Below are 24,822 nucleotides of genomic sequence, written 5' to 3'. Positions count from 1 at the left end.
TGTAAAAGGTACTTTGTTAAATCCTTGTAAAGTGACTTTGCAGAATGTGTACTGCTTTTCCTCATTCCTTCTTTTTTATTCTTTTAAATCCCCTATTGAGGCTTGTTTTTAAAGATATGTCTACCACTCTCTCTATTGCATACAGTTCCTCAGATATGAGCTAAATTCCTCCCATCAAATCAGCCTTTGAACTCTTCATTATCTCCAGACAATTGTGCAGAAATCCCCGTTTTGCCCTTACAATAACTCTTCCTCAGCCATGTTTGTGCTGTAAACCCTCACAAGCCTGCTGATATTAGCAAAAGGGCCCCAGCAACTCGCTGACCCCTGATGTGAAGCCTTTACTGTCCCGACACACTGAGCGCGTCCCCACTGACCCTAAGTCTGTGTCTGTGTGTGCAAGAAATGGCGAAACCATTGTGAGCGATGCACATATGAATGCACATATGGCAGCGGTGAGCTTACCCTTGCAGACCTGCACGACTCCCATGATGATGATGAGTGCCAGCGCCAGCAGCTTGCCGGCAGTGAACATGTCCTGCACTCTGGTGGCCCACCTCACGCTGGAGCAATTCACCCATGTCAGCAGCACTAATAAGAGAGAAGCACACAGTTATTAATCAAGGACAGCATTAATTCAGCCAATACTCAAAATCAAGCTCAGTTGCAAGCTGTCGCTGATCTCAGTGCCAGCTCGCAGCAGCTGACGGCTCAGCAGATATCACTCTCATTAAACTGTGCTATTTAGGCTGCTTCTGTCTTCTTTTATTTAATATGAATATGCAAGCCACTTTGCAACCCGACTCCACCCCAGCTCCGTCTTATCAAGACGTTTCAGAGAATTTAGCCTTTAGTGGCTACGTCTTAACTGCGAAACCCAGGAAAACCAGCCCTGCAACCTACAATGTAACCTGACCTGCACCTACCTAAAAATGTAACTACACGTCGAGTCGGTGCAGTCAGCAACTACTGCGATTGGCCAATTACACCTGTGCCATGTTTCGGGCTACTTTTTCGCAGCAGTGTATGAATGAGAATAACAATATTGCCTAAAAATCGTATCATAGTTAGGAGCAATAATCATAGTACAAATGTAAGGACAAATGTCAGTGAAGTCCTGGAGGGCAATTGCTGAAACTAAACTCAGCACTGATGTAAGGGAAAGAACTAGAGGGACAAAAATGTTTTGTACCCGAAAAAAACAACTGACCACAACAAAGAGCAAAGACCCAGGAGGGAAAAAGTCCCAGCATTTTGTTTGTTTCTATCAGCTGGCACCACATGAAACACACTGGGACAAGGACCACAAGGTCCATCCATCCATCCATTCGCTTCCGCTTATCCTTTTCAGGGTCGCGGGGGGGCGCTGGAGCCTATCCCAGCTGTCATAGGGCGAGAGGCGGGGTACACCCTGGACAGGTCGCCAGTCTGTCGCAGGGCTAACACACAGGACAGACAACCATTCGCACTCACATTCATTCGCACATTCACACCTAGTGACAATTTGGATTATCCAATTAACCTATCCCCACAAGCTGCATGTCTTTGGACCTTGGAATTATGTTAAATACCTTGGACAAGGTATTTAACATAATTCACCGCATACCAGCGTAAATATCGGCAGTGACGTTGACAGCTTACGTAGGTTATGTGGTAGCCTCAACAGCGATTCCTAAATCAGGCGTTAGCCGAGAGCATATCTACCATCATTAATGCTGCTCTGGTCTGAGGTCTTGCTGCTGCCCTCTCTGCTTTCAGCGTTGCAAGCATAAAACAACAGAACCACACCACCAACAAAAACTACAACAGATGGACATAATGACTTTCTTGTGGTCCTGACTGGACTTGTTTTACTTCACTTTGCTCCAATTTTTCAACCGAATCCTTCAATATCATTGACTTCAGATTGTCACGTATGATCGGACACTCCTACTGTTATTACCGGACATATACGAAATTTGCACTGTGAAACAGTCAGACCATGTATAGATTGTGTAAAAGTATTCTGCTGAGCATGCTTATGTCGACTTATCTTTGGAGTCGGGTGTTTATGAGCTGAAGTAATAGTAACCGAGTAAAATTTGTTGATCAGTAACACTGAAGGCTGTGCTGGTTTATGCATTAATTGCTTTATCACTTCATTCACTCAAAGGCACTGTCACTGCATAATTTTGCCCAACAGGCAAAGGAGATATGAGATATATCACTGATGACCCCGATAGATTTAAAGTTTCTCTCATATCAGGTCAGTGAATTAGATTAAAGCCGCACATGTAGGACAGCAGCGACATTTGACTCCCTTGCTGCATCATCACATTCACCCATTATCGTCGTGTGCCTCACCTGCAGTTTCCCTTTAAAAGGAAGCAATTAGTTGCTACAACACGAGTGGCGATTTATGAATAATGCAATGTGTGAATGCACTTTGGAGCATTTCTATGCTTGCATGCTTATATAGTGCAACATTACATGTGATTGCTACTTTTTGAAAGTTTGTGGACTTGCTCCTGTCGATGTATTTACTAGAGAGCTTCATATCAGGGTTGATGTGATGAAGCCAGATAAGCGCGGCCTCGAGAAATTACTTGACATGTTAAAGTTTTATAGGGATGACCGATGTTTTTTCTAACTGTCTGGTCCTTTCAGAGCTCTCTAATCCTGCTCATCTAGCATTTAGCAGAAGTTTTTTTTTTTTTAGAAAGTCCTAAAATGTATTTAGAAAAGCTTTTGACCTCATGGGAAAGCTAACACATACAAGAGATAATGGATTTGATCTGTACTGCTGAGCACAACAAGCCAGTGGGTTCAGGCCAATAGGGTGCCATCAAAGAATAAGCTTGTTTGACTTTGTGGGATTAAGTTCATCACATTAAATAACTCTGAGCGGAGCTGCCACTGCGGGGAACAAAGCCAGGTGCACGTGAACGGACATGCATGATATTAACATACTGTGTGCTCAATGCAGACAAAGAGGGGCACATGATGGGCTTTGCAGATCGGACATAGTTGTGGTGGAGCTACGCAGAAATTTGTGCATCTCCTGCTGCTACTTCCTCCACACAAAAGCAGGAAACAAAAGGCATGCAGATTAGTTCAAGACTGATTCTTATGTAACTCTCATTAACTACATATTAAATCCCCAAACTGATCTGGTGGTAAACAACTGTTTTAAGAGCCAGATGATGTTTCCCACTGCTCTGCATTTCAGTTACAGCATAAACATTCCCTCCTGCTCTGCTGCTGACTGGCAGATTGTGGACAAACACCTGAAGGCACCATTGGAACTTGGAGCTGCTGAGCTTTTTCTAAGCACAGCATACAAAATGAAGACATTATTTGCTCCGTGCGCATGTGTGTGTGTATAGGAAAATGTCCTGAATTAACCATGAGCCTGTAGGAAAACATTGGAGAATTATGACCTTGCACGGAGCCATCTGTAGGAAGAGGCAGACCTCACGAAGAATCCCCCTGCATGTCTTTGAAATGGTACACCATTTAAAAAATAAAAGCCTGTCATGCAGCATGATGCTGTCAAACTGCCCAGTGACTGGTACTGTCTGGTTTGCCTGTCACCTAATCCGGAAATAAATAAGTAAGGCAAAACTATTACTGCAAACTATTACATAACATTCTGCAAAGGCCATGTTTAGGAAATCACAGGTACGTCTAAACACAGACCCAAAGGAAACGAGCAGGTGACCTTTAACCAACTTTTCTCTGAGCAACAAATCATCAGCAAGCTTTTTTTCCCCTTAAAAGCTGCCTGGCAACATCTGTCTAATCAACTCAAGAAAGAAGAAAATCTAGAATTACGCAATAAAGCATGTGCTAGCAGTTCTTGGTAGAGCTAAGCACATTTGGCTTCAAGTCATTTGTGTAAGTGGATTAAAAAAAGGCAGGTTAATACAGGTCAATGTGTCAGAAACATTAAAAGCAAAGTATTCAGACAGAAACAGAAAAACTAAACAATATCAAAGAAGCTGTTTCCTGCCTGCTTCGTCAGCACCAACATGCTTGTTGTATATCTTGTCAAGGACCATGATGGTTATTAAGTTTGATCCCTTTCAGCCCTTTCAGAGGCGTATTTACAGGCTTTCCCGCATTAAGCTTAAGTGTTTCCAACAAGAAGCGTGCCATGTAGCTATTTTGTTGTTGTAACAGGGCTTCTTCTGCCAATTTCAAATGACATTTCTTCAAATGTAAGCAAGCAATTATTGCTGTCCACCTATTTGGTGCCAAATAACTCGGAGCATAAGACTGCTTATTCTGCCAGCTTAGTAAAGTAGCAGTAGTGTTTTTGGCTATGGTCATTAGCAGCAATCAATTGGTTAACTACATTTAAATGTCTTTTCATGCATTCTCATGCAAGTCTTTGGAAAGTGAGCTTTCAGCATCATTAAGCCAAACAGGACAGCAAGCTGAGCTCATCATGGGAAGCAAATCAAAATATACAATACTCCGCAAAAAGTTTCACTCTCCCTTGAAAAACTTACAAAGTGAAACTTTGTATTTGCCATTTTTAATTATGCATGTTTTATACGCTTTAGCATGCAGACAGGGATCAAACCACCGGCCTTTTGATTAGAAATGCTGCAGTCATCCACTCACTTTCAGGATCTAAATCCAACCATTTTTTGAGTGTAATGGTAAAAAAGTGATGGAGGGCGAAAAAGAAAGAAAGTTTAAAAACAACAAGAGTTGGATTTAGTAGGGAGATGCAGGAAACATCTGAGAGAGCTGCAGTATACAAGATGAGTGAGTGAGAATGCCTCGAGGAAGGAACTAGTGTGCAGTTTAACTCAGAGAGAGATATTTTAAATCAATCTGCATCCAGAAAACACCACACTGAACACAACCGTTGTCCTCCTGAGAACTGAAAGCACTTTGCAGTACCTTAGAAGAGATGACCTAAAAACATTGTTGCTCTCCTTATTCCCCAATAAATTTCATTAGAGTTGCAGGGGTTAGACCACAGCTCCCAATAAAAACAATGTATACATGAAACGCACGAATCGCCGCCAGGTAACACAAACAGTGCATGTATTCTTCTCCAGGCTTCACAACCGTCTCTTTTTGTGTCTCAAGGCTCCCTGAAGTATTTGTCTAGTGTGTGTGAACTTTGTCAAAGTACTCAAATCTACCACAGTCATGTTGGCGCCAACACATTTCTCCATTTGTCTCCACACATTTACTCCTCACGGCTAAACTCTGCCAGCTCCCTGTGCACTTCCTCTCTCACATGACCTCTAACTGAGGGTTAAAAAACACAAGTGCTTCATAAAACAGGGGAAAACTGGGATAGAAGGCATAAACTGGATAAACAAAGTCATAACTCAACCAGTCAGTGAATTATAAATAGGTTGAATGTGATGACGTCAACAAAGCAACAGTTGCTGGATTGGAAAATGTGCTTGAAAGGACTTTCAAATGTTGAACTCCACAACATCTAAATGCTGTTATTAGACTCGTTTGTTAAAGCTGCATGAAGCAGATATTTGCTCTAAGCCCCTCCCACAAGAGAAGTGAACTAGGCCTTAAAATAGGTGAAACATGTCTCCCAAACCCTCGATTGTACTCAATTGTTGCCGACATGGAGCGCCGGAGACAAGACGATCAAGTCATCGTTCCAAGTCCGCTGTAAGGTCAAGTCTCCACGTAAGACTTGGAGCAATCACACAACCACAGGGTCTCCATAGAGCCTTCTGCTCATTATCTGATGATGACATTTACACCACTTGGAGACCCCGAGCCAAAATATGATGGCAATGCGTCAAGGAAACTATAACCAATACTTAAAGCCAAATTTAAACCCCCACTCTAAGCAGCTCAGAAAGACTGCTTTACGTTTCTTGAAGAACTCCAGACAGTTGGTGTCGACACCAATGTGCTGACGACACCAACTGTCCGCCATCTATAATCCAGTTATGAGATCCAACACCCGTTTTCACACCGTGTGATTAGGCAGAGGATCAATAGAGACTCCACGACCCTCTTATGGACACACCCAATAGGTCTTAAAAAATCTGGGACTCTCCACCAATTGCTCTTAAAACTGAAGAAGCTTCTCGGATGAGAGCTGAAACGTCTTCAAGAAACTTAAAGAAGTCCAGACGCTTTTCTTTCCAAGCCCCTTAGACTACGATGACCTGGACGACTGAGAACCTTCACAGACATCACTGCTTAAACGTTTTTGTGTTTCACAAATTATTATGTAACCTTTAGAAGTCAATGCCTTCACCAGTTTAGCATTAACGCCATTAAATTCAGTCAGAGTTTGTAGTTCAGTTTATCTTAGTTGTTGGAAGTCTGTCCTCCATGACGTGGAAAACACACCTCTGGGTTGTGGTTCATTTGTGTCTGGGCGTGTGCACACGAGTTAGATGTGATGTGCTACTCACAAAGACAAACGGCAGCCAGCACACGCAAGCCATTTTCTGGTGGAAAGCAGGTGGGGAACAGAGGCTGCAGGACATAGTTGGAGAACGTCAGCGCGATCACAGCCTGGTTGGTCGGGTAGATGACAAGCACAGCGATCCACAACCGCAGGAACCTGCGCAAAAAGAAGGGATAGTTATGAAAGAACTTTAACTGAGTATTAATGGACTACGCGAACAAAAATAACAAGTCAATAAAACAGTTCATATGTTCATGGTTTATTAAGCTTGTAACAGTCAATGATTAGTGAATCATTTATGAAAGTACCAGTGCCTATTTCACTTTCTCCACATTACATTAATTTAATAGTTTGTACTAGGAAAAGAAGCTACACAACAGTGTCACCTTTGGGTTCTGAGGAGCCATGAATGGCTTCAGTTGCTATACTCAGCTAACACTAAAAAACAAATGACCCAGTTACTGAATAGAACCACTTCCTTGCATCACTCAGAACAAAGCAAAGAGAGGAAATCTCATGCTGCTTGTGACTAAAATAGTAAAAAAAATTTGCAGCTACTTTGATGTTAGGTTACCGGCACATTGCCCCGTTATTTTCCTGTGTTTGTGCAGGGAAACGACATTTAGTTTAACCCAGACCATACATTTCTGCCTGGCAACAGTTTAAAATGGGGTGACTCATCCAGTCTTTTAACCTGCCAAAGTAGCAGTAGTCATGGAGAAACGCAACAGTGAAACAATACACCAACACGCCACATGTTACACATTGTCTGCTTTAATATCACATCAGCCCATTGTTTTTTGTTACATTTTTTATTGTGTTTACTCACATTGATGTATTTTGTAATTTTCACCTCGTTTTCATCTTACATGATTTGTTTAGATAGACATGCCTGACAATACTTATCTCACTCGCCTCAGCATGATAACAAAAACATGCAAACAGGCAGATATCAGCAATAGTGGAATAAAATGAATATCGGGCTGATGACACGAGATTTAGCAGAGCTCAGGGGCTTAACGGAGTGACAGGTATAACCGTACACGTGATATCTCCATTAAATTCTCTGGAAGCTTAAAAAGGGATCATTACACTCGAGTGCATTAATGGGATGGCGGCTCGCTGGAATTTGTGAGTGTTTGTTAAAAAACGTCACTCTCGAATAACTCCCCTTTCACACTGCTCGCTTCACTTTTAGCATTTTTAATACTCAAATTTAGTATATTTCAGGTAAATGATGTATTTTTTTACTTTACTAAAAGGATCTAAAACCTATATTTATTACTGTTAAATACAGTAAAAAAATAATGTGTTGGGTTTAATGTGTAAACATATGATAAACTAAGGTGACAACGATGAAACAAGCTAATCTACCATTACACTTTGAAGCACACCAAGCTAGCTGCAATATTTTAATGTTAATTAATGTATAAATTATCTATAATATTATAAAATGGACTTGTTGAATATTAGGTTGTTAATAAATTATGAAAAGAACAATCTGTAAGTTATTTAGCACTAAGTAGTATTTAAATATATCAGTGTATAAAGTTTGTGGATGCAGCTAGAAAACAATGTTAGATTCTGTTAGCTCATAAGTTAGCATTGCACCTAAAAACTAAAATGCTAACAGTAATGCCTTTCTTCTGCACTGAGTCTATGTATAGTCTTTGACCTAGACTACACAAGTGGTTGACACTGTTGCTAGTGTTCAGTCGACTTTGTTTTAAACCTACACATTAGGTACGTCATAACTTCAAGCCCTTTGGAAATCCTACACCGTAATCTGACGTGCACCTTCCTAGAAATGTAACCATACATCGCCCTCGACAGCTACAGATGCAGCTGTCGGCGTCACCCACTTGTCGAGGCTACAACATGGCCTGCAGTTACATTTCTAAGTAAATGCACGTCAGTTTACGGTGTCAGGCACAGCAAAGTTACGGTGTAGAGTTTCAGAAGGGTTTGCAGTTAGGATGATGGAATGTAATGAGAAATTTGTGAATCATTTGTTTCCATTTAACTTCCACTTAAACCACTGAAACCAGCTACACCTACAGTATTCCGTGTAGGGGACATTACAGGTGTTACGTAACCCTCGTCAGTTTGATACAACAAAGGCCCTTTGTGCATGAAGCGCTGTCCATTCAAGTGTTTGACGATACAATTTTCAAATTCTTTCTTCTGCGAGCTCGCCTTCGCACAGCTGCGAAGGTGATGTAAGTACACCCACCATTCCAGTTAGTGACTTATAAGCACGCCCCCATATACACAGATGGGGACAAAGGGAGCAGCAAAACAAAAACAAACATCCCTTGAACATGGATTTATTTATGCTATACCCAGGGCACATGGAAACGGTGCGGCCCCAACACTTCAAACTGAGCATGTGAAGCCACAGAGTACAAAGTCTCTGGAGTTAGATGTTCATTGATGTGTATTGATAGTTTGCGCACAAAGAGACACAAACAATCATTGTCTGTTTGGTCTGCTTGAATTCCTCTCCCAGAATATCTTGATAATATGCATCCTTGTGATAGTTGGAAAAAAAAACAACAATGGTCTGGTGTGTGTTTACTTTCTGAGAAAAGGCCTAGTGTGTGTGAAATCTTCGCTAACAAACAATATTGTTTTTGCTAGGAAACTAACTTAGCGTGATTCCCAAGCTCTTGCTGTAAGAAGCCATTTATGGATGAATGGGAGGAGGCCGTGAGCGGAAAGTCAATTCAAAACTTTCCATTAAAGATTGAAAACCCCCACAGCGGCGTGCCATTCGAGATTCTCTGAGTCACCTGGAAGCTCATTTACTGGCAACTAATTTGAGTCAGTTGGGTGAATGTCTGTTTCTAAGATCTGCAGCTGGCTACAAGCTAAAGTCCACCTTTCTACGGTGGACTTTAGATGCAAAAATTTCACAAAATTAACGTCATTGTGGGATTTAGTGTTTTTAATATGTTATATCTGGTTGCTGTGCTTGTACCTCTGGACCTGCTTTGGATCCATACATCTGAGCTCCATCAGCTGGATAATCCACCAGGACTCGTCAAATCCATGTCAAATTAACTTTAGTCGTTTCTGGCCCATTTCAGGCCCTTCTTCTCTTTGTTATGCAGTTAATAACCAAACCTTTTGTGGAATGACTGGGGGCTTCTTAGCCCTCACTGATGTGAGAGTGAATAAAAAAGTCCAAAGAGAGAAGCTGAACTATAAATCATTCCAATTACAAAGATGTAATCCTTTGAAAACACATTTGTTATGGAGAAAATCAGCTTTCAATTAGTAACAAATGGTGTCCTATTTTTTGTACGTCATGGTCTTAACTTTTTCCAGCATAAAGAAGACAGCTGGCGACCCCCCCCCCCCCCCCCCTGTATCCTTAATGTTGAGTTTTGACACCTCAGTATATAATCAATAAAAACATGGTTTCAGGGCCATTAGGATAAGTTTCTGTTTTTTCGAAGGGTGGCCCCAGTAAGCTACTCTGAGGCCTTTTGTTCAATGACGAGGCCAATGATAGAAACTCCTCAATTAAAATAAACAAAACAGAGTTACCCCTAATAGACCTCCAATCGGGGAAGAGTTAAAACACAGGTGCTGATTTACCCCTGAAGATGTGTGACATCTATAAAAGAACGAACGACTCACTCACCCTGCCAGCCCGCCGAAGATGTCCTTGACGTAGGAGTAGTCTCCTCCAGACTTGGGGATGGTGACGCCTAGCTCGGCGTAGCACAACGCCCCGATGGCGGTGATGATGCCGGTGATGATCCAGACGATCAAAGCCAGGCCCACTGAGCTGGCATTCTCCATCACACCCTTTGGGCTGACGAAGATACCTGAGCCAATAATGTTACCTGGTGGAGGGTGGAGGGAGAGAAAGGGTTCACGTTTCAGAAGTGCTGTCCAAAAGCATTATGGGAAGTAGTTGTCTAGCTTTAGGGCTTGTCCCATGTTATTAGAAAACAAAGTGTGGCTATAAGGGCAACTGCTCTACCAATTTATTACTATCTTGTGATTATTATACAAGTGGATGGCTGATCACTGGTGTATGAATTCACCCAGAAGCACCGAGGGAAAGACTGAGGAAACAGACATATGACAAACTAGACAGGAAATAAATAGTTAGGTCACGAGTAAAATGGAAAAGATGCTTTAAAAAATAAGAGAGAGAACGAGCAGAGTTTCAACAGCAATGAATCAGTCGAGCTGCCTGGCAAAGTGGGAACCTGCGATATGCTGACTTGGCATAGCTATGAGGAGATGGAAGAGGGCCGAGAGCAGGGTTAACGAGTGCAAAGAGGGAGGAGGACTGAAACGTGGACGCAGAGGGGGGAGAATAATGCCCTGACATATTCAATGAGCATCAGAGAGCAGTTTGCACAGCAGATGAAAGAGACGGATGGTTGGGTTCAGGTCTAACACGAAAGCGTTCACTCCTCTGATAAGGCTGACGTTGGCGGTCACGAGAACTGATCAAGTTCAGCTCACCGTGGTTTGAAGGCTTGATGCCATCAGCCACAGGGAAAAGTGCCGGGGTCAAAGGTTGGCTGGGTTAAATCACAGTGAGTGCAGTGTTACAGTACAAAAGTCAGAGATATGAACGATGCTATCATATTGTGCCTCGAGACATCATCAGGTGGATCCTTTGTGGCTGCTATAACTGCAGATAAAGTGTAGTATTTAAGCTGCTGTCGACTCCTGTTCATACCAAGCTGGGGGATTAGGGCTCTAAGTTGTGAATATTATCAAACTACTTCCATTTTAACCAATTAGACAAACTAAACCATCCTTTAGTAAAGGTTTTTAGACATTTTACCTGTGTAATATTAACGCTACATCTCTGTTTATATATCTTCCAGGAAATCAGGTGGGCTTTTTTTAATTACTTGTGTAATACAGGACTGATTCTTCAGGCCTGTATAAATCTAAATCAAACAATTTTTTTTTTTAAAAATCCTCCCTTGTTTGCACACTCATACACACACAATGCTGCTCTATTTAAGCGCTCGTGGTACCTCGGCTTTCTAAGATTAGCCTAATCTAAGTCAAAGGCATGTGCACAACTAAAAACATGCACATTGTTTTTTAGCTGTAACAGACTCCATATGGATCGTGTGCGAGTGGCGAGAGCAGCCGCTGGCTTACATAACGCTAGTTGCAGCTTAAAGGTAAAAAGGAGACAAACAAACTCTTTCTCCCCTGATTTTGTTGACAACTTTATGACAGAAAGTGCCTCACCTTTAACATCTAGAGGCAGGGGGGGAAAGCAGCCATCTGCTGACTCAGCATTAATGTTGCTTTTCTTGTAAAACGGTCTGGATGGGTGGATTTGCCTGTGCAACATAAAGTTTGGTAGACTTTCCAGAGGCTTTTGAGTGTAAAGTGTCTGATCTATGTTGTTTTGAATGTGTTTATGCTCTGAGCTTTAGATAATGGAGACTTTTTTATAGAGGCAATCAAATGTGTGCGTGCATGTAGTGCGTTCATGTCATGTGCATCATTGCGCACTACGGTGCAAGACTGCTGACTAATGTGGAATCTGCATGTTTCCTGTTCTTACATTTGTTGTTTTACACCCCTTTGTCTCCAAGCAGGCCAAGGGGAAAGAAATTTGGGAGGTTTTTTTGGTTTTTTAATGTGGAGTTGCTAAACTCTTTGCAATCTCTGACCAGCTGAGTGCTGCATCACCTTTAAGAAGCAGGCGATAAAAAGTCTGAGCTGTCGAATCTCCACAAAGTTGTTCTTTTTCACATATTTAGGTACATTTTTAACTACAAAATATAAATAAAATATTTTTTTTATTAGATCATTGTTTCATAAAGGAAGAGGATTGGTTTGTGCCCTCTGAGCATATTTCTGTTCCTTGTTTTTCAAAACAAGATTTCATTTTTAAGGAATTAGAAAGACCACTTTTTCATATCTAGGTTTCTAGGAAGCCACATTTTATGTGACTCATAATAGAAACTGGGATCACTGTCTGGTACGTTCAGCTGCCCACATGAGTCACCAGAGCAGTCATGTAACCCCCCCACCCACCCCCAATGAAATAAAAAGTAGCTAAAAAGTAACGATAATTTGCAAATTAAATGATACGTAATTCTTTATGCAAAATAATTTTTTAACATAAAACACCAAAAAAGAGAATGCGATGAAGCAAAAATAAAAACACTTAACGTGCATGTTTTAAGTGGTAGTAAGACTTGGCATCGACAACCAAAATCTAAACAATGCCATGAAAAATAAACACAAAAACACCTGATGCTGGATACAGAAATGAGGCGGTGTTCATGTTAAAACTCCGACTTTAAAACAGATTTAAGATTTTTCTAATCTGGTACAAAACAAGGTCTTAGTCTACATTGCAACAACATATAAACCCATTTAAAATATTTTCAGGCTTAGTTGTGCATAATTATGGGCGAGGCCACTTTGAGTGACAGGAACATGCTGCTTTGTTGTGTTGAGGTTGTAATGAAAGACCTTCTGAGGAGTCTGGTGTTCATCCCCCCCAGTAAGTACATTTTGTTCCAAGGGTGTTTTTGCAAAGTCAGCATCAGTCTTAATGTCACAGCAGATTAGAGACGCACGTTGCTCAAGAAAGTGGCTAAGACAACTTTCCACAAGAAAAAAGAAAATGCTAAAATGCTACACTCAACACTTTGAAACCGTAGTTTATAAGCCAATGGTTTCCACATTAACCACTGTTTATATATTCAGTCTTTTACATAGACTGTAGATAAATGATGCCTATGTCCCTCTTTTATATACAGCCTATTGTATAAATTAGCTTGCCTGAGCCTCCCTGTGACACCCCTAAAGATATCACTCAACCAAACAGCATCCACAAGTTATAAATGTTAGGCAGCGTGTGTGTGTTTGTGCAGCATTATGATATAACCCAGATGAGCCTTTGCAAAGCTCTGTAGAATTAGTCTTTGTATTTCCCCTCAGCTGCAAATCCCTGTTTAAACAGCTACCAAGCTGAGGCAACCTGCTGCTTGGCCCTCAGCCGGAGCCTCAGACTGTGCATGCGTGCATGCTTTTGAATATGAAAGGAAGGTATTATTACACTGAAGTAATTAATCGGACGTAACTCGCATTAATGGTTTTGATAGCAAGAAGAGGAAAAGAGGAAGCAAAATAAAGGCAGGCTTGTTTGTCTGTTTATCATTAATCCTGCCAATTATTCCTGGATTTAGTCTCTGCAATGTGAGTCAGTTTAAAAAGAAATTAATATTTAATAAAAGTACGATTCATCCAGGAATTTCTTTACATAATACAAAGACTGGAGTGCAGCTCAGACATGGCTAAGCCAGGCAAGCTAATAAAACAGCATTATCAGGGTGGAGCCAAGAATGGCCAAAAGTTCACTTCTAATCCCAGGCTTTGGACCTTCATTTGTGTGTGTGTGTGTACGTGTATGAGCGATAAATGCCTGAACTGTACAATAGGTCATAAAAACATTTGATGTCCTCGTGTGCTCGACCCTTTTCATGGAAACCCAGCAGGGCATGTTCGTGAACCAAAGGATCAGTCGAGTCACCTGAGCTCACGTCTCCCTCGCACAGGACGGCGTGAACTGAAGTGGCATGAATGAGTTACTTGGCCAAGGACAAGAGGGCTGAGCGCCGAGGAGTGTGGACTATGGAGGGCTATAAAAACCTCCCGGCCCTGTGCTGCCCCAACATTTCTTAACGATTGGCAGGTAAATGGAGATTGATAAAGCAAGCAGTTTAGATTATGATGAATGCGGGTGTGTTGAAGGGTGGAGCTGAGCTGGTGGAGTAAGGATGCTGTCAGCATGCGCAGGGATCTCCAGCGTCTGATTTCACAGAGTAACAGTCTCATCTCTCCCTGCCACGTCATTTTTTTGTACTCCTCTCTTGTTGAAAGCTTCTCGGGATATCAACCCACCCCGCCGTCTCCCCTCTCTTCTCCCGTTGCCGTGGAAACACGTGAATGAGTGACTCATCCCCCGCCCTTCTATTCCTCCTGGCAAGGTCAGCATGAGGACCGCACACTCTGGCAGGACAACCTGTGCCATATTTTACCCCAAAGTTTTTATAGATCAGTTTGTCATGTGATGATGATAATGCATCGAGAGACCCCTGTTGCTGTTAGACAAATGAGGGATGGCTTTCACCGCTCGCGTTAACTGAGTCCATCTAATCCACGAGGATAGTGACAGTGCTAGTAGGCTGATTGTGGTCATTTGAATTGAAATGAAAAGCAATTTCTGGTTATTTGGTAACTATTTTGATTGAAAATCAATCAGTCAACATTTAAAACAATGCTAATCAATCACACACCTGATCCTCATCATCATTGCTTCTATCTCTGACCTCGGAAAGCTTCTTCCAAGAGAAGTTTGCATGTTATGTTACGCTGCAGTACATATAGCTTATTTTACAATTTGCCCCGTGTAATATAAAACAGCACTTTGAACGATTCGAAGACTTAAGCCTTTGTCATCATTTCCTTACTCCTCACTCCTTGCAGTTTAGGGGACTGCTGGAGTACTCAATACTTTATTAAACACTCTAAGCATGAATAGTGGGCATTATCACTACAGGAGTCTTAGTCATGGAGTGAAATTTTTGAAAATCCATAATGAAAATATCAAAATGTTACTGATTTGATCTTAAACTTTACAGTCTTGTGGGTCTTTGCACTCAACACGATACTCAAATACATAGCAAAGCAGCTTTCTATTAGTACTTTTCCTCAAAAGTGTCACGGTGCAGTATTCAGCTGTAATTACAAAGAATGGTGGATTCCCGTGCAAAGGTTCCTGCATTTTACAGGAGTAAGGAGTCAAATAACTGAACTAAAAGTTAAAGTGGCTGGAGAAATGTCTTTAACCCTTTATCTGATGAACCATATATGGTAAGTGGATGATCCAGTATCACTGTAGGGTTGAAATTTTGAGCTTGTATTGTGGTGTGTGTGTGCATTATAATGGGCTAAAGGTGCATTTTCCAGTCAATCCTAACTAAATTACAGCTGCAGGCTCAGATCAGTCACATGAGCCTAAAAACTGCATGCACCAATCCTCAGAGATGAGTTAAAGGGACAACATCCTGATTGCTGCAGAAAATTGACTACAGAAAAATGATGATAGCTTCAGTGATTAACGACTGCAGGGGCAAAGGGCAGGAGACTGTTACAGGGCAGACTCAATTACAATATAAGTTTAGTTTGTGGTGTCTACCTGTGTTCAGCTGTTTCCAGCTGTCATGTGAGGTTGCTCTGTAGAGAGTGTGTTTGCCTGTTTTAATCATTTTAAGCATGATGGAGACTTAACGCCCTTTTTGATTAACTACAATATGTGTTGGCAACATTTCTGCCTTGCTTTTAGAGTCACACAAATGATCATCATTATCATAAACTTGTAAACTACATTCATCAAATCTGGAATTTGATCCCAGTGCAGCTTTTTTTTTACCCTGCTCATAACTGAAGAGCAGGTGGCTGTATACTCTGATTTTCTCTGCAGTGCTTAGTCCCGTCCCTGTTTGTCATATTCTCATTTTTACACACTTTTCATACAGTCTCAGACCCTCAGACATTCAACATAAAGATTCGTCGCTGTGCTGTCAGACAACAGCCTGCACCACATGTCATTCCCACGCAACAGCAGTGACACTCACCAATAATAATACCGCAGGCGCTCACCAGCCCGATCTCCTTCTTGAGCGCAACACCTCCTCCTGACTCCTTCACAGCGGCACCATCCTTGGCAGATCCCGCCGTGCTGCTGCGTTGTCTTGGGCCGTCCGTCATCTTATTAGATGGACGATTTTATTTCGTTTTAAATGTCTTTTTTATGCACTTGGTGTTGCCCGTGCGCTTGGAGTGCTTGAGCGCAAGCGTCTTCCTTGTGCGTCTTTCTTGTGCGTACAGGAAACGTGCCCCGCTTATCTGATAAAGGACGTTTATCGTTGCTGCTTTCAGCAACTTGATTAATTTGTCAGATTAAGAAAAAAAATCTCTATATTAAAAAGCATAAGGTCAGCAAAAATGTGAAGTGCTTTTTGGAAACCGTGTGCAAAAAGAAATAAAAAAGCGCAGCTTCCTGACAGCTAAGTTTCTTCAAGATTTCCGCGCAGCTGACAAACCAAACAAAGTGATCTCGCGCAGTAGAGCCTGACACAAGCAGCGCGTGATGATAAGTCCGTTTATCGAGAGAAAAACGCTTATTCCAGTGTCAGGTAGGTAATAAATACAGTGACACGGTCCTTGTGTCAAACAAAGAGACACTTCGAAACAAAACAAGAAAGAGCTCTCTCAGTCTTTCCTTGTTCCAGGTGTGAGCCGGAGAGACAAAAACATCCTCTCAGAGAGCTGCTCCAGCAGTGCAGGAAACACTCAGAAGTAGCTCAGCTTTGCCGTAAACACCGACTTGTGAAAACCTTGAACAGAACACTGAATTTGAGTAGATACACGTTCTTCATAGCACCGCCCCACTCCCAGCCCCCTGTCTACTTCGAGTCTGTGTTTTTCTTCTCACGACCATGAGCTCGTGCTGCGTTACTCATTCCTCCTTCAATAAACAACTAAAACCGCTTTTTGATTAAGAGAAAAGAAAAGATATATATGTAGATTCAGTCTTCATTGCTTCTGCTCCCTTTGCCCCCCTTCCTCTGTCATACTCTCTCGCTTATTATTCAAGATGCGGTCTAAATTTAGCTCTTTCACCGAGACGTCACACCTCACGCTGCACGCCACAGCACTGCCGGTGTGTTTTCATCCGTGGGGTCTGTGCAGCTTTACATGGTCACAGACCCCTTTCCCTAAATCGGGGGTGTAACATTTATTTTGATTCTGTGGAGAGAAATTAGTCTGATGATTTACATGCGTGAACCAAAATGTACAAGTGTTCACAGGGATTTGTGTGTAAATCTGTGTTTGTGTGTGTGTGTCTGCTAGTGTGTTCCAATCCACATACACACATATATTTTACAAATAGATCCAGACCTGAACAAACATATTTTCTTTATTTCTACCTCACCACATATATGGTGTTTTTCCGGGCCAAAGAGTTTCCTGTGTGTGCAGATGTCTAAGAATGTTTGTGACATTTTTTCACTCGCCTATAAATCATCAAATATGCCTAAAATGATCACCTGATATGGACGAATCACGTTGCACGTGCACGCCATGCTTGCAGTTTTTACGGTGTCAGTTTCACATGTCAACAAATGTAAATGCGTTTAAGTACAACCGGAAAACTGGCATATCTGACTTCCCGTGTCACTGCCAAAAAACAAACTCTTTTTTTCTTCTAAATAAAGTGGATAACTCGTCATTCCACGATTAAAAACTGATATTTTTTTTTATCATATGTCCCAGTTTTCTTAAACATGTGGCTCCGTGAAGCTGACACCAAATCGTCCGAAATCCTGGAGTGCACGTGCACGGTGATGGTGTGAAGCGTGGCACAAACACTCTTGGATATGTGTACACTACTCTGTGTACGTGAAAAACATGTGACACTGAAATTAAAAATGCTTGTGATCACTGCTTGTTCCGGTTTGGATGTAAAATGGTTTTGTGCCTGTTCACATTTGTACTGCAAACCCACATCTGGAAAGACTTAGAATTACACACATTTATACATTTTAGTTTACAGCTGTGGATCACATCATCCGCATGTATCAACCTTCTGAGAATATTTTCTCTCCATAAACCCTGAGCTGCCCCCAGTGAGTGTGTAGGTGAACATTACACAAGGCGCTTATAGGCACCGCATAAAAGGTAGAACTCTATCAGGAGCAGTTGGCGAGTGTTTGCAGACGTATCAGGAACTTCCGTGCAAACTCGCTGCCAGCATCCCGAGCTCACAGTGATTGGAAGGAGGTTTTTGATCCTGCACCACACATCTCCTTGCAGCCTCCAGCAATCACTCACAAACCAGCTGAGGTTGCCGGGGGAAACCAACCAGCCTTTAAGCCTTTATGGCTGAGGGCTAAAGAGCGAAATACACTGGTTACACAGCAACATTGTAAACATCCTGCATGCGATGTTGTTGCTTCAGAATCTTTGGGCTGCATGTTTTTTTAAATAAATCTATATTTAGAATTCACATAATGATGGTTGCTCTTGGAAAATCAGTTATAATGATAAAAAATGTGTTTTTAAAAACAATTTGGCGCCTTCAGAGAGAAGGGTCAGAGAATACGAAGAGAAAAAAACAATTTGTGTGCACTACTCGAAATTACACTCTCTCTTTCTTTCTCTGTAAAAACTTGCATTGTTACCTCTTATTGTAGTGTGTCCAACCACCAGTATTTGTAGGTGCTCAGCTAAAATAGAAAAGATCTCTATATAAATATATCTTAATCCTTCTTGAGCTAACTGAATATTGTGCAGAACACGAGCATGTCTCTTTAAAAGCCAAAGCACTGCCGCTTCTTCCAGATTTTCCCCTCACTGTCTCAATAACTGGTGGGAATTTCTCATTTTTCCTTTCTCCCTGAAGAGATAAGAGGACAGCTGGAGTAAGCAGTCCCTGGCGGTGTAGGAGACACAAGGACACTCATTCAGTGCAGGAGCTAGCTGGCAGGATGAGAAGCCCTCAGCCAAAGTGCTTCACAACACATTTACTGTCAAACATCTTTCCCTTTATTCGCATTTCCTCTGATTTTATAGGAAAGCTTCACCTGAGAGACCCCCAGCAGCACTTCCTGAACAACTGTTGACTCATGATAGCGGAATAGACGACAGGCGTTACATATCTTGAGTTATTGAATCTACAAATCTGTGCGAGGCCTTGCTTTTCTGTGCCGAGTGAACAAAACAACAAGGTCACCCGAATCGCTGCAGACTGGATTGAAATGACCCAGATTTTTGTCATCGCAGACAAAAAAGTTCATACTGCAAATCCACCTTTAGTCACGAACACATTCATCACGTGTTTCATCATTAGGAAAGTAAAAATAAGTGGACCAGTTTGTTGTAGTAACTGAGCACTGAGCAGGTTTTAGTGGGTCAGCAAGTACAGAAACTAGACCTCCCTTTAGCTATAGAGTCGTGCCTGAAAAGAAATTAAAACATTAATAGTCCAACTTTTACTTTTTTCCTCCTTTCATGACTCAGAAAATTATGCACATTAAACAGAGTACATATATATGTAATACACAGCGTGTTGGAGGTGTTCTCTCTCTGAGATTCAGAAGCACAAGAAGCCAATAACCAATAAATGAATTCAGCATTATCACTTGATTACGTTCGTGTATTGACCGCCTTTCATTTAAATGTATCAGACAGAACAAAAGTTAATCTAATTAAAGTTCCTTTAAAGAAATCGACCTCCTTAATTTAATTTTGAATTAATGATTAGTTTAAAGATGTAATGTGTGGCTATAATGAAGACTGAAGCTCAGCCTCAAACACCCTTGTGTGTCTGGGTTTTGGTCGACACTTTAGAGGTTTAATTACGGGTTTAACTAAATCAGGTACTCTGTGTTTTTGTACCTGATGAAGGTCGGTTGGACTGAAACGTTGTGATTTGATAAAATGAGACAGTGTGCAAAGGTTCTTATTTATAATTTCTTTTTCCAGAGGAGGTTTAGTTACTCAAAGTAAAATGCTCTGGGTCTGTTTTTCCTCTGTCACCATCATCAGCTAACCAGCCGAAAGCTGCCAAACACTCTGATCCACATAAACAACAAATTAAATATCACACAATGAAGTCAAGTTACAAAAATCTCAAGTGTTTTATATTTAAATATATTCTAATATAAATAAACACAGGCAGGGGAATTAGATTGCTCTCTTTCTTCATTATGTGTAAAAACCCTTGCGATTATAGGCTGATCAAGCTACCTTTGTGATCAAACACTGGCCCCTTTGCTTCTGATAGTGTTGACTGTGCTGGGCTGCAGATACAGAGGACACCTGATCCTTGATCGTCTTCCTCGCTCGCTGATTGAAACAAAGCAGCCTTCTGTAGGCATTGTTTGGCTGATTAGATTGGACTGTTTCTAATTACGTCACTCTAATTGTAGCAGGATAAAGAGCTCTGATAAAACACTTACCAGAAAATAGGTTTGAGAACTGACCAACACTGCTTCTCTAAAGAAAAGATATAACTAGGTCAGTCATTTAATCTGTTTAATTAAAAGGCCATAGCTGCTTAACTGGTCATCTAATCAATAACATTTCTACCTAACAATGCTTGCAAAATCCCATACAGTGCTCACTCTGATGCCAGCGATCCTTTTGGTTTCCTCTTTTTCAAATTCAAATTCAAATTTTATTTGTCACGTACACAGTCATACACAGTACGATATGTTGTGAAATGCTTGGACAACTGCTCGTGACCTAAAGAAAACAAAAAAGGAAAAGGCTATGAATAAGATAGGAAATAAATATGAAAAATTAAAAAGGGTAAATTTTAAATTTTAAATTTTAAAACAGGCAAAGGAAATGTTATCTAATGCAGGGTCAGTATTCGGTAAACACTCCTTTGCTTTTACTCATCACGTGCCCTGCAAACAGCTTAAAGGAGGGGGTCAGTATTTGCAGAGGTCACAGGCATTTCAACAATAAATGGCTTGTTTTTGTTAAATTTGTGTGTGCACATGTGTGTGTTTGTCCAGCATTTGTGCAAAGAGATAAGGCTCAGAGAGTTCCTGATAAAACCCTGGACACGAGCACCGAGACAGCAGTGCAGGAAAAGAAGCGTGGAAGTTGAAAGAGGCTTAAAAAATATTTATGCATGCTGAGTCAGAAAATGATTATGTCCCCGATTAGATGAACAGTGTGAACCAGGGATGTCAAACTCGTTTTACATAATGGGTCACATCCAGCCCATTTTGATTTTTTGTGGGATGGATCAATGAAAGTGCACTTTTTATTAGTTTACAGAAGTTTAACTGCACATTTAATCCCTGAGGTATCTTATATAAAAACAGGAAGTGCTACTTCAACAGAAAGAAATCGTCCTTGATGTCTTGATATCTGTTTCGATGGCCTTTGGGAGGCTGAAAAACCTTAAAATGCAATTAAAAGTCCAAATTTTATCTTCTCCTTCACATTTTCCAAAGTCATCCAGTGAGCTCGATTGAAGACTTTGCAGGGCCAATTCTTCCCGTTGAATCTTATGTTTGACAGCGCTGGTGTAAGGACTTTATTCGGAGTATGATACGGATACTTTTCAATGACCTTAGTCATCATTTGGCTTTTCCTTTAATCCCACCATGATACATGTTAATGTTTTTCTTAAAGGTCTCAGCAAATGTTTGATTGTGATGACTCTGATTCAGACAAATCATCACACTCATACATGCCCATGCTATTACACTGCCTTCTCCATGTCTGACAGATGATGATTTTCTCTTCCCATCATTCTTTTAAAAGATAATCTTGGTTTCAATTGTCGGAAGATTTTTTTTCTCAGAACTGTGCAGACTCTTTAAAATGTTTCCTGACAAAGTCTAGTCAGGCCTTCTTGTTCTTGAGTGTAAGCAGCGGTTTGAACCTTGTTTTACACTCATGGACGCATCTCTCAGGAGTGTTCTAGAATAGAATAGAATAGAATTCAACTTTATTGTCATTGCACATGCACAGGTACAGGGCAACGAAATGCAGTTTGCATCCATCCAGAAGTGCTTTAGTGAGATAGATATATTACAATACATATTAGCAATAATAATTCTGGACTTGGTTTGATGTTGTAACAGAGAGTTTCTTATCCTTATCATATTCTATGCACTCGCTCAGGCTTTTTTAATATACTGAATCTATAGTAACTAGTAAATTATCCCTTATTTATTCCATAATTTATTCCAACGTCTTCACACTCTGCACCATTGCTCAATAAATATGCTTTGTTGTTACTGTCTATGTCTCATTGTCAGTATTGTCTATTCTGTTGCGTACACTGAGAGCAAAGAAATTGGCAGAGCCCAGTTCCTTATATGTGTACACATACTTGGTCAATAAAGTTGACTGTGATTCTGAAGGGAACATGCCAAGATACTACTCGTCAGCCAGTCATCCCATAAATGTCTCATAAATTTTAGAATTAAATCTTCTACTCTGCACTTCCGTCGTGTCCTAATTGTTCGCCTTAAATCCCCTGTGGCAGTGCACAGAGGCAAAATTACAAAAACTGTGTTTTGTCCAATATATTATGGACCTAAGTGCACCAGACCTGCAGCCTCTGGCAGAATGTGACAGACGTGTTGACTCTGAGTGTTAGTTTAAGACGTTTATGATCATTGTTAAACTACCTCAAATGAAAGGTGAAAGTCTTTGCTTTGCCTCGCACTCACTGTTTAAATTCCAATCCAATATGCAGCAGACATGCATGCACTCTATAGCTATACTGAAAAACTCTGTACTGAAATCACGAATAAGTCTAAAGACCAGAGTTTATATGTCTAGAACTGAAAGTTTTGGGAGGCTGTTTTAAGGAACAAGTGCTGGAACAGACACAAAGTTAGAGGAGCGGCAGCGTGAGCTGAACTTCACTGATAAGCTCCTGCTGGGAGCTTATCAGTGTGGTAAAGCCTGCCGTGGCTCTCATATTCAGATAGTGCTGCACATATACACATACCTGTGTAGGGGGGAAATATGCACACAGGACTGTTCTTATACAGACACAATGATATGCGCTGACATATAGAAAAATATACTCTTTAGATAATTTTCAGTGCTTTTGAAAAGACCAGCTCTTCACTCTTTCTTCAGGTTTTCACTTCTTATACATTCACTCTCCTACTTAATTGCAGGGATACTGATGTAATAACCTGTAACATATGCATTCACATAAACTGCACTCACATGCACACCTGGCAGGTGGCAGATTGGGCAGTGAACAACCAAGATTCTCCAGATATGGCAGTTAATGAGTAACCCCGCTGTTCCAGGTTGTTTGCTGCTCAGTGGCTGGAAAATTGGAACAATAACATCCAAACCAGGAGGCAATGGCTGTGGAGCCAGGCATGCAGACCACAGGAGATGAAAGACCGGACAGTAAACACCAACAGTAATGGCTGCTTGACCAGAGTCATGTATGAAAGTTGTAAAAGCATCATATGACTGCGATGGGGCAATAGGATCGAACCACCGACCTTCTGATTAGTGGCTGACTACTTCCGGGCCTAAAGTAGTCTGCGTGTCTAGTCTGGCTTTTGTGTTGTTAACATGTTTAATGTTTTGTATTTTCTTCTATTTAATCTCAAAAAGCTCCTAAAACAGTCAGTGATCACTGTTGACCTCCCTCGGCTTTTATTACCACTAATCATTTATTTAAGCTCAGTTTTTAAAACCTTAGGATGTAACTACAGCCCAGCCCATGCAGCAGTATATGAATGACTAACCTCATATGTGGATGGATTATCTCAGTTGTTCTCCTGGCTGAAGTTTGGTCCTTTTACAGCATCCTGCCATGCGATTACATTTGTTCCTGACCACCGAGAACACTCACGTTAACTTTTATCGAGTGGAAAAAAAGTTAGCTTGTTTATATTATGCTAACATAGCTGTGTCGCTAGCGGTCACGTAGCACATCATTATATACCAGCTAGCCCAACTTCAGTAGGGTTGCCAACCGTCTCTTAAAAAACGGAATCGTCCCGTATTTAGAAACAAAAGTACACGTCCCGTATTGAGCTAATAAGGGACGCACTTTGTCCCGTAATACAGTGAGAATCAAAAGTAGTCTATAAATGTTAATGGAATTAACACTTTGTTTGAAAACATCATTCCCAGCCCCTCTCCTGCTTTGTGACCAATGAGCTGACAGCACACTTATGACAATTCGAGTATGACAATTCAGATTATCTCATTGGTCGAGGAAAGGTCGCTTGCGGAGAAAATACCGGAAGACAACAGATGACCACAACAAGAAGCATGGCCAACAGGGAAACAAACGCCGACACTGCGGTGCACGTCTCGGATGACAGTACACCTAAAGCTGGGCAGACACTGCGATTTTTTTCAGTCACGTTATTCAGCTCCTGCTCAAACTGCACGATTGACTCGCAGGGGTTAGAAGTTTGCAGGTCACGATGCAGGTCTCACACTATACCGCCCGATGCTCTGATGCGACCTGAGTGCTCACACTGTGCCTCCATAACATGAAGGTTATAACAGAAAATCTGTCGCTCGCTCTCTCTGTCTTTCACTCACACAGACACACAAACCACCACCATCAACTTTGCTAAATTGCTAATGAAAAACATGATCAGGCAGCTGTGATTGAGCAGCAGTGTAAATCCAACTATTTTCACGGTTGTTGTGGTCGTGATAATTTTGTGATGCCACATCGAAAAGGCTCGGATGAGCTTTCCAAAGTTCTACAAGTGCCTCCATCACTTGTGTCCAGATCACAGGCTGCACAGCCGTGCTGCTCCATCTTTTTCACCGACGTTTACGTGTTTGCGCATGAGCAGTGTGAGCGGCTGTGGTGACACCCT

General features: G+C 41.3%; 1 protein-coding gene across 2 annotated transcripts in view; it reads right to left on the bottom strand.

Moving 5' to 3' along the window:
• The window catches only part of slc7a8a (solute carrier family 7 member 8a), a 28,195-nt gene extending 4,207 nt beyond the window's left edge, over positions 1–23,988 (bottom strand). The window contains exons 1-4 of one of the 2 annotated variants that reach the window (XM_085398702.1): positions 23,725–23,988; positions 10,044–10,248; positions 6,399–6,550; positions 466–591 (exon numbers count right to left, since the gene is read on the bottom strand). In XM_085398702.1, coding sequence (XP_085254828.1) covers positions 466–591; positions 6,399–6,550; positions 10,044–10,204 — 439 coding nt within the window. In that variant the 5' untranslated portion in view covers positions 10,205–10,248; positions 23,725–23,988. Of the gene's footprint in view, positions 1–465; positions 592–6,398; positions 6,551–10,043; positions 10,249–16,044; positions 17,014–23,724 lie in introns of those variants that run through there. The other variant, XM_085398694.1, reaches the window with a different exon arrangement.
• Positions 23,989–24,822: the final 834 nt, after the last annotated feature.

The sequence above is a fragment of the Rhamphochromis longiceps genome, linkage group LG3, assembly GCF_057381845.1.
Source record: "Rhamphochromis longiceps isolate RC_006_pf linkage group LG3, R_longiceps_female_GT1.1, whole genome shotgun sequence".
NCBI classification, from domain to species: domain Eukaryota; kingdom Metazoa; phylum Chordata; class Actinopteri; order Cichliformes; family Cichlidae; genus Rhamphochromis; species Rhamphochromis longiceps.
The sequence above is the reverse complement of the archived record's forward strand: the minus strand, read 5'-3'. Positions and strand labels throughout refer to the sequence as shown.